This window comes from Pholis gunnellus (genome assembly GCF_910591455.1).
Source record: "Pholis gunnellus genome assembly, chromosome: 17".
Classification (NCBI taxonomy): domain Eukaryota; kingdom Metazoa; phylum Chordata; class Actinopteri; order Perciformes; family Pholidae; genus Pholis; species Pholis gunnellus.
Window position 1 is genome coordinate 18,145,766 of NC_136544.1, and position 13,520 is coordinate 18,159,285.

Consider the following 13,520-nt stretch of genomic DNA (forward strand, 5'->3'; position numbering starts at 1 on the left):
CTCTGCTGCCCGACGTGCAGAGCTGCAGACTTTCAATGCCCTCGAGCCCTCCTCATCCCCGGCAACTGCGCTGGTCGTCTTGGAAACCAATTCAAAAGCTTCCTTTATTAAGACGAGACTCAGCAACAAAGCTCTTACTCACCCAATCTGCACACACACACACATATAGAGGGAGGGTTAACCCAGGGCAGTGCAACACACATTCTTCGACAGGAGACAGACTCCTCAAGATCGACCCCCCCGCCCGACACACACACACACACAATCTCTCTCAACATACGTTAAAAAACAAAAAAACACAGCACATCGTCCCCCTTCCCTCTGCTGAGCCCCCGTCTGTGGTCCGAGCAGAAACTCTCAGGGCGTAATATGACTCTGCCTTTATAAACACGACGGAGAGACGGGAAACAACGAGCAAAGAGGCTGAGAGAGAGCAAGAGGAGGAGAAACCATCGCGGCCAAGATGGAGAACAGGAGTTCAAACTCATTTAGCAACTCCTTCGTCATAGAGTCAATAAACTTCAACACATCTGGCAGTAACGCCGGAAGTGTGTGTATGTGTGTGCGCGCTACAGTACTAGCAGGTATGCTGGCAATCCCGTCCAGGTCAAACCCAAGTCAGTGAGTCTGTGAGATTATCAGGGAATGTGAACACACTTAAAAAACATACTGCTTCGTTTCAACTGAAGCTTGTAAAACCCTGAAATCAGAGGATTAACCAACAGAAAAATAAGAAACTATTTTTATAGTTGATTAATCGTAAAAACTCCAATTCCAGCCTTTATAGTGTGAGGCTCTGCAGATTTTTTATTTATATCATTGTAAACTAAATCTTGTCTTCTTATCTCAGGAGAACCGTGCGATTGCTCGAATGCGTGCGTGCATGTGTGGGTGTGCAGGTCCGCGTCTGTCCGCGGCTAATCTCGCATTCTGCTGCAAATATTTCCGGAGCTCATTCATGGCTGCACGCTCACGGACCTATCGTGGCAACGGTGACTCAGACTCTCTCAAAACACATTTTATTGCTCGTGTTATGCAGCCATAGACTGCCAGCCGACTCCTCACTCACTACTCTTAACCGGCCCCCGGTTGGTAGGGGCCGCTAGTGATAACACAGCTGAGACCTCCTTAAAACTAAGCACTATGGCAATGCTTTGTTGGGTTGCAGGAGCTATGAGAAGTTCAGCAAAAGATGGTTTTACTTCTTTAACTGATTTATCTGAATGATTTTAGAGTTCTCCAGTCTGAACCGCTGATGTGATGCAATGACTGTGTGAATACTTTTTTCTTTTGTTAACTTCTCAGATATTCTCAGTGGGTTTACGCACGCCAACAGCAGCTGGTAACGTGCTAAAAAGCAGGACGACTAGTCTGAGTCGTTTTCTTAGAGTAGGTAGATCCGTGTAGAGGAGTTCTTTTTCCTCCCCTTCCATCTCTTTCACATTCCCTCGTCTTCACTGCCTCTGTTTATCTCCATCCCTCCCCTCCTCCTCCTCCTCCTCCCTCCACCCGTCTCCCTCTGGGGTGGAAGTGCCTGGTACCACCAGTCTCTCTCTCTCTCTCTCTCTCTCTCTCTCTCTCTGAAAGAATTGATTCTCCAGTCTAATGCATCAGCACATAACACACAACCACAGCCAGACTCCCTTCACACACACACACACAGATAAATGTGCATGTGAATAAATAACCATACATATTTGCGATGCGCATACATTCAGACTCAAACAGCAACATGTTTGTGTTCATGAGTCACATGCTCTCACTGCAGCTCGAACACTCACAAGTGATCAAACAAGAAACATGTGAGGCGAGCGGTCAAAACAAACAACCTCAACGTCTGCTTTAAAATATCATCTTCATGACGATGCTGCTCGACCAGACGTCCGACTCTGAGCAAACCATCGTACAACGATAAAAAGCAGCCTGAATGTCGCTAGCCTGCCATCAACTACACGACCGTCTTGTGGACAAATCACGAGCATCCGAGCAGGCGTCCATCTCATTCTGTGTCGCTGAAACAGACTCAGTCCTGCGCTGCCACGGGTTGGGGGTTTGATTCCCCACTGACCGCAAGATTTCAAAAAATGCATTTATGGTTTTCTGGGCCTCCGAGGACGAAAGGCATCTGCCAAATAGTGTGTGTAATGATGATGTTGTTGTTTTGTTCCTCAGTCTTGGTGTCGTTTTCGTAGCGCTGGCCATCAGATAACATTCTACTCACTCGAGTTAACGGCAGTGATTTGGAGGCGGTGGCTTTACAACAGAGTACGGTCGGGCAGGAACACAAGCAGCAAGAAAACCTCCACATTCTGACCTCATTAAACTCAACCACTGAAGCAGAACACACACAGGTTGGGTAATCGTTTAACTTCAGCGTCTCTTTGATATTGAGGGTTTGTTTGCAACCTGCCTGGTCACTCACGCTGCCTCCTGTACTGGACACCTTTCTAGAAATAACCCCACAACACAAACGTTAATAACCCAAAAGAACAATAGCCACAACTATGAAAACCAAAACCCAGATTGTGCAAAACGACTAAACTTTCCTCTAATATTGTCGGCGCAGAAGGAAACAAAAGTCCTCTTCTGTTAAGTGGTGCAGACAGTGCAACTCCCCACAGAGACAGACTGCACACACAGCAATGCAGCGCTCTACTAAACTGGTGTTACATAAACAGCTCTGCTGCAGATGCATCTGATCAGTATTTTCCTCAACAATCACAAAGCGCCGCGAGGCATCGTGAGAAACGAGAGAAAACCAACGGCAGCACAGATCGTAGCTTACACCTCAATTAGCTTCACCAAGCTATAAATAGTGTGGACGTGACAGTGGGTTAAAGAATCTACAGATATCATCCTACAGCCTGCACGAAACACAAAACCTTAAGAACACGACATTAAAGAAGAAGAAGAAGAAGAAGAAGAAGAAGAAGAAGCGTGACAGCTGCATGAAACACGGACCTTCAGTAGCTGCTCTGCAGAGCTGATGAACAAATAAACATCGCAGCACTTCAAAAGATGAAAACCGACAACACCAGGAGAGAAACAGTTTCTGTAGAAGAGAGAAACTGAACTAAAAATAAAGAAATTCTAACAATTTGTTTGATAAAAACAAGAATAATACGGCGTAACAAGCTGGAGATTGAGGACTGGGTTGCAAGTAAACTGATTTAGTTTTAATTATAAATGGGATTCAGAGAATTTATTAATTTAAATGTGTCACATTAGTGAGGCCCCCCCCCCCCCCCTCCTTAGTCGACTAATCTGTGGTTTTGATGTTACTTATGATAAACAAAAGATCTAAAAGTGGCGTTTTTGTGATTTCTTAGGTGGAGGACAGGCGTAGTATCGGTAGACGTGGATCAGTAAGAGACTCCAGTTCGTCGCCCAGCGTTGTGGACGGTGTCAGGTGAGCTGAACCCTTGTGTTACATACGTGAGCTCGATGAGAGTAAAAGGATACACTTTGATGGCTCCTGACTTTGTTCCGATGGCCATAAGTTCCAGTTTGGGGTCAAAGGCCAAAGCGCTGGGCTGATGAGGGAACCCATGCTCCACGGTCTGAAGAAGAGAAGCACAGAGTGAACCAGTGGGAAAGACAAACAGACCAGAGAGAGAGAGATGACACAAGAAAGAAGACAATGAAAACGCTCAGATTCATTGTCTTTGTGTGATAATGTCAGACGGACTGTTTAGTCAGCGAGGCGTCAAAAAGGGAGGACGCCCTCCATAAAGTCAGAGGAAAGTTCTTAAAAAGCTCTTTATTACCGCGCGCTGCAGACTCTATGAAACGGGATTAACATTAATTCACAGCTTTTCTTTCCTTCTGCCCACGTGAGGAGAAGACACAGCTGGGGAAGCATTTAGATCTAGAGAGAGAGAGCGTGACCTGCTTCACAAAGAGGTCTAGGGGGGTCTTAAAAGTTTGTGTGGTCGAGTGTCCAAGAAATGTGGAAATTAGGTTTCCAGCAGGAAGCTCAGATATGCGTTAAAACATAGCAAGATGTTAGTTTGTATTTATTGATAAAGCCCTTAACCTGCAGTCACATCACTTCCTTGTTAAATTGGAGCTCTATACATTTTGGGAAACTTGCTTTTAGTGTTTTGGAACATTTTACGACACGTTAAAACTCAACACAATTGTACCGAAAGGTTGATTTAAAAACCACGACTATGAACTAGTCTGCTCTGTTGTTGTCTGTTTATTATTTACTTAAATTCAGTTTCAATTGTATATTTATTGTCATAGAAAAAGGCGGCGTGAATGAACTAAGTCACACTTTGTTTCTTTAAATATCTGATGACACACACAGAGAGAGACACACATCAAAGTGACCGTCCTGTTGAGAGACCACCTCTGTGATAGTTGTGGCAGCTGGTGCCAAACTTTTAAAAAGTGTGTGTGTGTGTGTGTGTGTGTGTGTGTGTGTGTGTGTGTGTGTGTGTGTGTGTGTGTGTGTGTGTGTGTGTGTGTGTGTGTGTGTGTGGTCACAGTGCAACAAACAGCTCGTGGACTTTAGACGCGATGCACTCTTCAGCTAAACCGAATAAACTGTTTTTCTGACAACCTTCTCATTTTCTAAATACACTTTAATGTATTTTGACAGTTAATTTGTTTCAGTGGCACAGATGTCCGTGTTCCAGCTTCTCAAATGTGCCGTTTCTCTTTGTCACAACGATAGTAAATGAAAAGTCTTCAGGTTTTGGATCCAACAAAATAAGCAATTCAATATTTGAATTTGAGCTCTGAGAAACTGTGATGGACATTTTTCACTCCTTAATAGATCAAACTAACGGAAGATGAATTGATAATGAAAGTATTTGTCAGTTTCAGCTCTTGAATGCTATTTTTGTGGTGTATTATTTCAAATAATCCTGTAGCGTTGGGGTTAATTCTGTCATCCACTGTGCGGGATAAAACTCCGGCTTCCAACATCAAAAGAAGTTCCAAAGTGCTCTACTTTTAGACTGACAGCGGCCTCGTCTAACCCGAGTTCAAGGCCGCAGCAGCGCTCAGTGCAGAGACTGTCGGTAATGTGCAAGTCATGCAAGAAGATCACCTGCAACTCACATTTGATTTGCGCAATCAATCAACGGACTTCGATCTACCTTTAAAGGCTCGGACCAGCTCAGCTACAGTGGTGACAAGATGCGGATTACTGAAAGTGGAGCTGCTGAAATGTATTTCAGTATTGATCAGTGAGGAGGAGGAGAGGCTGATCAAGTTTGGCTTCAGGATGCACACAAACTGCTTTACAACCATGTGGATGTGAAATCTAACCCTGAAACGAGAGGTTTAAGCTCAAAGCACCGCAGAAGCAGACAGGAACTCCTGTAAGATATGTATTCATGGTGTTGTGGAAGCTTTAATGGAAAATCCATGAAAAGGGTCAAAACTGTCACCACACAGACAGCCATCTTGATCGATATCTGAATGAAATACGAGTCACAACTCACACTAATCTAGTTATTGATCCCTCCATCACTGACATTATGACATTGTGGTTCATTATAGTGATGTTTTGGTCCACAAAAAAGGTGAGTTATTGGTGAAAAGCACCACTTTTGAACGCGGGGCCTCGTTTTTTGGGTGAAAGCCAATTAACACGCGGTGGGTGAAAACAACTGAACCTCACGCGCGCGCGCGCGCACACACACGTCAACAAAGCCCCCTGAGAGCGTCCAAGTCCAGCCTGCACTAAAACACACACACACACACACACACACACACATCACATCACATCAAGCTGCAAACAGAAAAACAGAGGAGGAGGAGCGGCCGGGACTAAATGCTGCAGAGTGCACGGCTTTAAACACAATCTGGTCCAGTTTAGAGATAGATAGTTTAGTGGAGCAGCAGAAGAGGAGGAAACCCTCTAGCTCCCTTTCCCCCCCCACCCCCTCGTCTCCTCTCCTCTCCCCTCGTCCCGTTACTTTACCTTGTTGAAGGCGAACAGCTCCTGTTTTATCTTCTCTCTCTGCGGGTCGGTGCCCTGCCGACGAAACCTAAACTTCATCATGTTGAAGCCGGGCGGTGTGGAGGCAGGACTGCTGGGAGGAGGAGACGAAAACACGGGAGAGTTCTCGGACGATGCTAAGCTAAGCTAACCGACTAGCCCATTCAGGCTGAAAGCGACGCTGCTGCGGCTCTCCTCCCTCCTCTCCCTCCTGGTGCTGTTTAGGTCGCGGTGGGTTTGACCACAGTCTCTCTCTCTCTCCCCCCCACTCCCGGTTCACACGGACCCCCGTTGTTGTTAACCAATGAGAGCGAAGAAATCTGCGAGCAATTACTCAGACACGCCCACACAGCCAAAGCGCTGTGGAGAGGAGGGGTACGTTCGGTTTGTAGCACGAGACGCACCGGATGTACATCCCCTCCTACATCCGGTGATACAAAGCGTGAAACGGCGAGTCCGGTATTGAAAATGAAACCATCAGACTGTAAATGACCTGTGATGGTTAATAATGACAAAGCAAGTCCACTTGTTCATCTTCTATTGTTGAAATATATGTTAATATATTTACAACCGTTATCAAAATAAATCAAAACATTTTTAAGTTTTCTATGTTCTCTGGAAAAATGTTGGTATCATCCAATGAAAGGAAATTAAATTGTCTTAAATTTAAATTATTTTAAATTTAAATATGCAGGATGCAGAATTCAGGAAACTAAAATGTGTCATCTTTAAATAATGAAACTGACCTGTCAATCTAAAAACCTGCAGCATTCACCTCTGTTATGCTAAGTATTCACTTGTTTTTATCTTGTATTTATTTATGCACTCAATTTATGTACACATATATATATACAGTATATACAAAATAATACAGCATATATATATATGCTGTATTATATCTGTCTTTCTCTGATGAAATTCTACTTGTTGTATATTTTTATGTAAACTATGTTAATAAAAACATAAAATGAACATTCACACACCAGAGTAATTTATGCTACAAACTTTAATGTACAGCATTATTCACATGCATTCGTTATGTACAACAGCTATTTACAAAAATATACATAAATTGTATAAATAATCATTTTAATTAGTGCAAAGAGTTCAGTGATGTGGCCTTTAACTGTGCGCCAAAAATGTGCTTCCTCAAATATTTTCTTGTCACGATTTCCTGTCTCGTTCTCATTTAAAAAAACAAAACCTTATGGGTTCATAAATAATGTATGTGGGCTACTCCAACTCTAGCCTCATGAATAAAAATATGTATTATGTCAAACCACAAGCATCTATTAGTGTTTAAGGGAAGATAAGGTCACACTTGAGTTTCACACATTTCAGTTTCTTTGAGGAGAGTCAACCACACCAGAGGTTTCAGTGCAAGATCACATTTCAATTCAGTGTTGCTCCTCGGATCAATGCTAATACAACTCTGCTGAAGTGGGGAAGTTAAAGTAAAGTAAAGAGGCCTTATCTATTATAGTCTCAACCCTATCAAGCAGCCATGGCAGACAAGAGCTTTAACAGTTTTGGCTTAAAATGTCAAACTGAAAACATAAATGTGTTTGATCATTTATAGAAGTCTGACTTTCTTACATTGCATCATAAACGCATGAATGTGTTACACTCAGTGGTGTGTGTGTTTGTGTGTGTGTGTGTGTGTGAAAATGTAAGGTATATGCGGCACTGATAAAGTAAGTGAACATGTCATGTTCAGAAAGATAACGATAAATATACATATGCCTTTTCTTACTTTATGCTAATGCTGTGAGTATAATCGTTTAAATCCCCCAAATTCAATTATTCCGGTGTCCCAAATGTGAATATTGAATATGATATGCTGCTTTTCTTATTGTTCTATGATAGTAAAATGAATATATTAGGGGTTTGGACTGTTGGTTGGACAAAACAAGCCATTTTTAACTTTGGCTGTGGGGAATTATGATTTTAATGTTTCGCTCTTCTCTGACATTTTATAGATCAAACGATTAATGAAGAAGATAATGTTTGGTTGCAGCTCTAATTGAGTTCACCTGTTTTCGCAAACTATGTCATCAACATTATCTGTACATATCAAAATAATCTATTTTCTAAATAGAGGTAGATGCAGTTCATTTATGAGGCATAAAGTGTGACTCCTGTGTGTGTGTGTGTGTGTGTGTGTGTGTGTGTGTGTGTGTGTGTGTGTGTGTGTGTGTGTGTGTGTTATAGCAGGGTGATTTCACTTGGTGGCAAAGTGAGTCTCTTTTCTCTGACTGACAACATGTTCTCCATGTGCATGGCGATGACTCGACACAGCTCCAGGCCCTGGAAATGCACAAACAAACCAACAAACAAACAGACAGACACACACACACACACACACACACACACACACACACACACATAAATATACAGAAACAACATGGTATTTTTGAGGGAAATGCACAAAACAACTACATACAAATATTGTAACTGCAGCTCTCTTTTATCAACTCTGTCTGTATCACTCACACACACACACACACACACACACACACACACACACACACACACACCTGCTCCAGCTGTAGCTGTGTGATGCGCTGGTTGAGCAGGTCTCCGATCATGATCTCCACATACGGATAACTGGAGCCTGAAGTCGGCCTCTGAGTGCGAGTTGACTGGACCTCCTTCAGAGGGAAACGCACCATGGCCTCCTATTAACGCACACACACACACACACAACAAACATATGTATGAATACACACACAAACAGGCAATGAAAAACTTACAATATTACTCTGACAGAGAGATATGCACAATACAGGATTTAATAGATAAAAGCAGACAGCGAACACAACGACCATTCTATATTTTGGAATAATTCTGTTTTTGCAGAAGTTTGCTTTTTGCGTAAATTGATCTGGGCGAAGTTAATAAGTAAAGCTGAAAATGAATACTGTTACAAACACTCAGCTGCCTGCTGCCATATTGTTGAAAGTGAAGCATGCAACGTTCCACAGACTGAATCTGTGCTTGAGTGGATGATTTGTATGCGTGACTGTGAGTGAGTGTGACATACATGAGTATCCTTGTTAAGAAAGTGCAGTCCGTTCAGATTTACAGCCAGGATGCACGGGGCGTGGATGGAGGCGGAGCTACAGCTCTGGATGTAGAAGAAGGAGGAGCCGAACATGGGGAAGGCACTGACCAGACCTGGGACGAACACAGGACGGGTCACTTTTACTACGGTAGCACATTCAAGACAAGAGTCACCTATTTTCAAGAAAAGCAGCTACATGACAGGTAAGTGCAGCTTAAAACAATTATTATCTTCATTACTTTTCAATGTAACTAAGCCGTTTATATCTACATATATGTATATCTAGCTGTGGTCTTACCGAGGAACTGTGCACGAGCCTGGTTTGGGTTTAAGGGCTGCACCTGCTGCATGTGTTGAGTTTCCATATTCAGCCAATGCTGTGAACCCTGTTTGCTGTAGAACTGTGGGGGGACGCACTCCTGCACCTCACGCCTTCAATCACACACAAAGAGCAAACCGGTGATACATCAGAGGAAGCAGTTATACGTTCTGCAATGTGCAAGTGTGTTTGCAAATTTGCAAGGATGCACCTGTGACTGTCATATATATGCATGTGTGGGGTCATGTTTTGTGGGTGATTGTAAGCATCCGTGTACGGAGATTCAGCTGTGTGAATGGAAAGATCACAGCACTGACACTGCTAGATAAAAAAGTAAGTGTGTTTATGTCTATGTAGATGGTATTTACAAGGTGGGCAGGTAGACGGTGTCCTTGGCACGGTGCTGCAGGGCAGCCAGTCTGGCGATCTGCTGCATATGCGGGTCACTGGCCTTACCATGAGGAACCACACTCAGCAAGGCCTTCAGGTAGTCTGGCAACACCTTCACAAGAGACACAGTTTACAGTTTATTGTATGTCACCGCTCATTTTGTGACAGGAACTTCAACATCTTGACACATCTTCCGTGTGTGTGTCAGACTGTCCTAGTTTAAGTGAGTCCACTGTCACACAAATGGCAAAGCTAATTGCCATAACTGACAACGGGCCTATGGAGGTTATATTTACTGTATCTCAAAGTCTAAATAGTTTTAAAACCAGCCACACAGAAGAATATGAGTCAAAACTTCAGACCGGATTAGCTCGAGTAGAAACAGGACATCAGCTTCATTTAATAGATCTCTACCTGATTATAGTGCATGGTGACATAAAGCTCGTTGTCGAGTTTGAGAGCCAGACTCCATATGACTCTCCTGAACCACAGACTGTAGTTGGCGTCCACTGGCTCTGCCTCTGTAGCAATGTCCAGGATGTATTCACGCTTGTTCAGCGGACGCACATTCTGACCTTCACAGAAACACACCTGGGTTATTATCTCAAAATCAAGAGTGTTTGCATTGCAGGTCTTTACTATGACGAGCTAGATCCTCGTTAAACCTTTGTGTGTGACCAAAAAGATGGCGTATTCATCCAAAGCCTCCACCCTGTGAAGTCCCATCTCGTAGCAAAGCTCCTCGATGACATCCAAAGCAACCTGAAACAAAGAAATTGATTCACAATTCAGCAATGCTGCAGACTTGTTGATCTACGAATGCAGCAACTGTTTTCTGTCCTGTATAAAATCATCACTCAGGTCTGACAAGGCTACAATACACTGGCATGATGCTTTTCATTAGAATTGATCATTTCACTCTGTGTGTGTGTGTGTGTGTGTGTGCATCACTCACAGAGCACGTCTTGATTTTCAAGTGCCGTTCGATCCCACCCGGCAGCAGGAACAGCTGTCTCTTGGAGCTCCGCCCAGCCTGCACACAAACAACCAATCAGAAGAGAAACGTCATACGAGTTAACACCAGCGTGGCGTGTACAGCTGTTACTAAGAGCAGCTGCTAAACAAACTCACACTTTAACACGACAGACACCTTAAGTAGAAAAGTATCAATACTACTGCAGTCTAATTAGTGTAGTATAAGTTAACAAATCCTAAAACTTAAACTTCTAAACATTCATGCCTAATTCATGATACAATATAGATTGTTTATGACGAAGATAAAGCTCAAATGATAAAGACAAGTCAGCTGAAATAAAATCGACTGAATGTTTTTTTTCATTAAATATTCTAACATCTCATTACGATACAATTTCATGCATATATTAACAATGTAACATCGGCTTTTATGGCTGTTTTTGATGCATTCAGAGGAACATATCTATTTATATTTAACAAAGTTATGAAGCACACAGCAATCATTACATTATTAGTCTTTTGCTTGTGGTTTCTTTTTACATTTGGTGCACATTTTTCCATATATAAACCCTTTAAAGAACACTGCATGACTGAATTAGGGGACTAACCAGCATAGCTTTGAGTTCCATGCTGTTGGGATACTGTGTACGTCCGCCATATTGAAAGGTCCTCCTCAGATTCTGCTCACATGCCTTGGCAACACCTGTGGATTAAGAGCAGCACGTCGATGTTAACAAAGACCACCGTCAGACTGGTGGAGATGGATTTATGATTTGAGATGTGTCCGGTTGTTGATGCGCTGCAGCATCTGTTCATTGGACGTGACGGCTGGTTTGTCTACCTTGGTACTGCATCCCGGGGCTGTCGCAGGCGTCCTGCAGGAACTTCAGCAGAAACGGCTTCATGACATCAGAGCAGCGATGGAAAGCTGCCAGGATGTACAGCAGCCTCCATCCTCTCTGACAACTGTCACTACACAGAATACACACACACACAGCTGTAAAATGTGAGCCTCTCTACGGCCACGCTAGAAGTCCTCAGTCAGTGTGTGATGTAAAATGTTGAAGAGTCTTACGGTTTGGAGCTGGTGTTGGAGGTGACTTGCTTCATCAGCTGGCAGTAGGCTTCATCTTTTATCAGGCCATGGTCCCCACTTAACTAGATTCATGAGCACATGCATTGAAGGCAACAATGTCATTGATGTTTTCCTTCAATTTCACTTAAATACATCACGTGTAAGTCAATCTGTTTATCGTCTTTGTATTTTAAAAGCCAATCAAATATGTAAGAGTGTGTTTGTGTCTGTGTACCTTCAGTATAGTGGTGACCAGGTCCTGTTCAGTCTGACCTTTCAGTGTGAAGTCTCCCATGAACTTCATTATGGCTGAACAAAAAACAATGAGAAAAGAAATTTAGTTAGAAAACAGAAAAAAGGGAAGTCTCTTTTTCCTTTCTGCTTTTCTTTTCCTCCATCTCTCATTCTTTGGGAACTGTATTTTTTTTTCTACAACAGCAAATTCTCTACCTTCCTCTTCTACCTCCTATCTGTATCCATCCCTCTTTTCCTTACTCTCCTCTCACCTAAGAAGATGTCGGCAGCCAGTCTGTTCATCCCGCCGTCTGAGAAGTCGATCAGAGACTCCTGGATCGGAGACTGGAGGGACAAACACACAACAAGGAAACAGGTATTGTATTGTAATGTTTTTGTGCAGCGGAACAATGGACAATATCTTTGAAAATGAAGAAGACATGTCAAAGAACATAAAGACATTTTTGAATGCTTTGAAGCAAACTCAGCTGTTTTACCTTGGAGAATTTGACCATGTCAACAGGGTCCCTGCCCTCCTTCCCCTTTTTGGCTTTATGATCACTGTGGGTGGAAAACACAGGCAGCAGTTTTGATCTGTGCATGTGTAAATGCCCATTGACATGTCCATGATACTTTCACATATTTTCACAATATTTTTGGCAGCATGTGTGTGTTTGACCTTCTGTTCCTCTGCGCCTCTCTGAAGTACTTCTTGGCAAACTCAGCCATGTGGTACTGGCCGCTGTGCAGAGGCAGATCGTCCAGTTCGACGCTCAGACTGTCCCCATACATCTCATTTACTACCTGGGACACACAAACAAACACACAGCAAAAGCTAACCAGCAGTGGCACTTAAAGGAACCACCAAAGATGTAATTATCTGCAAAAATATTTCCATTTCGGCAAACCAAAACATTCCATTATATACTGTAAACAGCAGCTTGTACCATAATAAAGGGTTATTATTCATGCTGAAATCTGAATGTTATTCTTGCTCTGAGCTCAGATAAAAAAAAAAAGTGTGTAATGTGAGTTAAAAGCTTCCTGGTCTGCACCTCTGTGGAGAGGTCAAGCTCATGGGCAGCTACCGCTGAGCCCATCGCCACAGCAATAGCAGCTGATGCAGCGACTCGTCCCTGTCTGTCTCGAGGCTCCACGCGCTCAGCAGGGAGAACCAGAAAGTCTGGAGCGGCCACAGGACGCACGTACTCGCTGGGAAACACTCCAGATTTTCCGTACACAGCACCGAACCGCCAGCCTGTACACACACACACACACACACACACACACACACACACACACACACATACACACACACACACACACACACACACACACACACACACACACACACACCAGAAGTTATACAAAGTGTCTCGTATAAAAACCACAAGAAAACCACATCAAGTGTTATAAACAAACAACAAAAATGTCACATGCAAAACACAGAAAACCCAAAGTTTTGTCTTCAAATAATCTATTGTGTCCAATTAACATGAGAAAACCC

General features: G+C 43.1%; 2 protein-coding genes across 2 annotated transcripts in view; both read right to left on the bottom strand.

The window, feature by feature from the left end:
- The window catches only part of llgl1 (LLGL scribble cell polarity complex component 1), a 31,193-nt gene extending 25,043 nt beyond the window's left edge, over positions 1 to 6,150 (bottom strand). The window contains exons 1-2 of the mRNA XM_079177748.1: positions 5,939 to 6,150; positions 3,463 to 3,560 (exon numbers count right to left, since the gene is read on the bottom strand). Of these exons, the coding sequence (XP_079033874.1) occupies positions 3,463 to 3,560; positions 5,939 to 6,019 (179 nt within the window). The 5' untranslated portion in view covers positions 6,020 to 6,150. The remainder of the gene's footprint in view (positions 1 to 3,462; positions 3,561 to 5,938) is intronic.
- Positions 6,151 to 8,161: 2,011 nt separating this feature from the next.
- The window catches only part of myo15aa (myosin XVAa), a gene marked incomplete at its 3' end in the record, with an annotated part of 30,260 nt that continues 24,901 nt past the window's right edge, over positions 8,162 to 13,520 (bottom strand). Inside the window, exons 49-64 of the mRNA XM_079177085.1 lie at positions 13,069 to 13,271; positions 12,693 to 12,817; positions 12,511 to 12,574; positions 12,286 to 12,358; positions 12,015 to 12,088; positions 11,780 to 11,862; positions 11,546 to 11,676; positions 11,313 to 11,407; positions 10,685 to 10,762; positions 10,395 to 10,491; positions 10,144 to 10,304; positions 9,708 to 9,841; positions 9,319 to 9,452; positions 9,000 to 9,133; positions 8,494 to 8,634; positions 8,162 to 8,263 (exon numbers count right to left, since the gene is read on the bottom strand). Coding sequence (XP_079033211.1) covers positions 8,162 to 8,263; positions 8,494 to 8,634; positions 9,000 to 9,133; positions 9,319 to 9,452; positions 9,708 to 9,841; positions 10,144 to 10,304; positions 10,395 to 10,491; positions 10,685 to 10,762; positions 11,313 to 11,407; positions 11,546 to 11,676; positions 11,780 to 11,862; positions 12,015 to 12,088; positions 12,286 to 12,358; positions 12,511 to 12,574; positions 12,693 to 12,817; positions 13,069 to 13,271 — 1,829 coding nt within the window. The remainder of the gene's footprint in view (positions 8,264 to 8,493; positions 8,635 to 8,999; positions 9,134 to 9,318; positions 9,453 to 9,707; positions 9,842 to 10,143; positions 10,305 to 10,394; positions 10,492 to 10,684; positions 10,763 to 11,312; positions 11,408 to 11,545; positions 11,677 to 11,779; positions 11,863 to 12,014; positions 12,089 to 12,285; positions 12,359 to 12,510; positions 12,575 to 12,692; positions 12,818 to 13,068; positions 13,272 to 13,520) is intronic.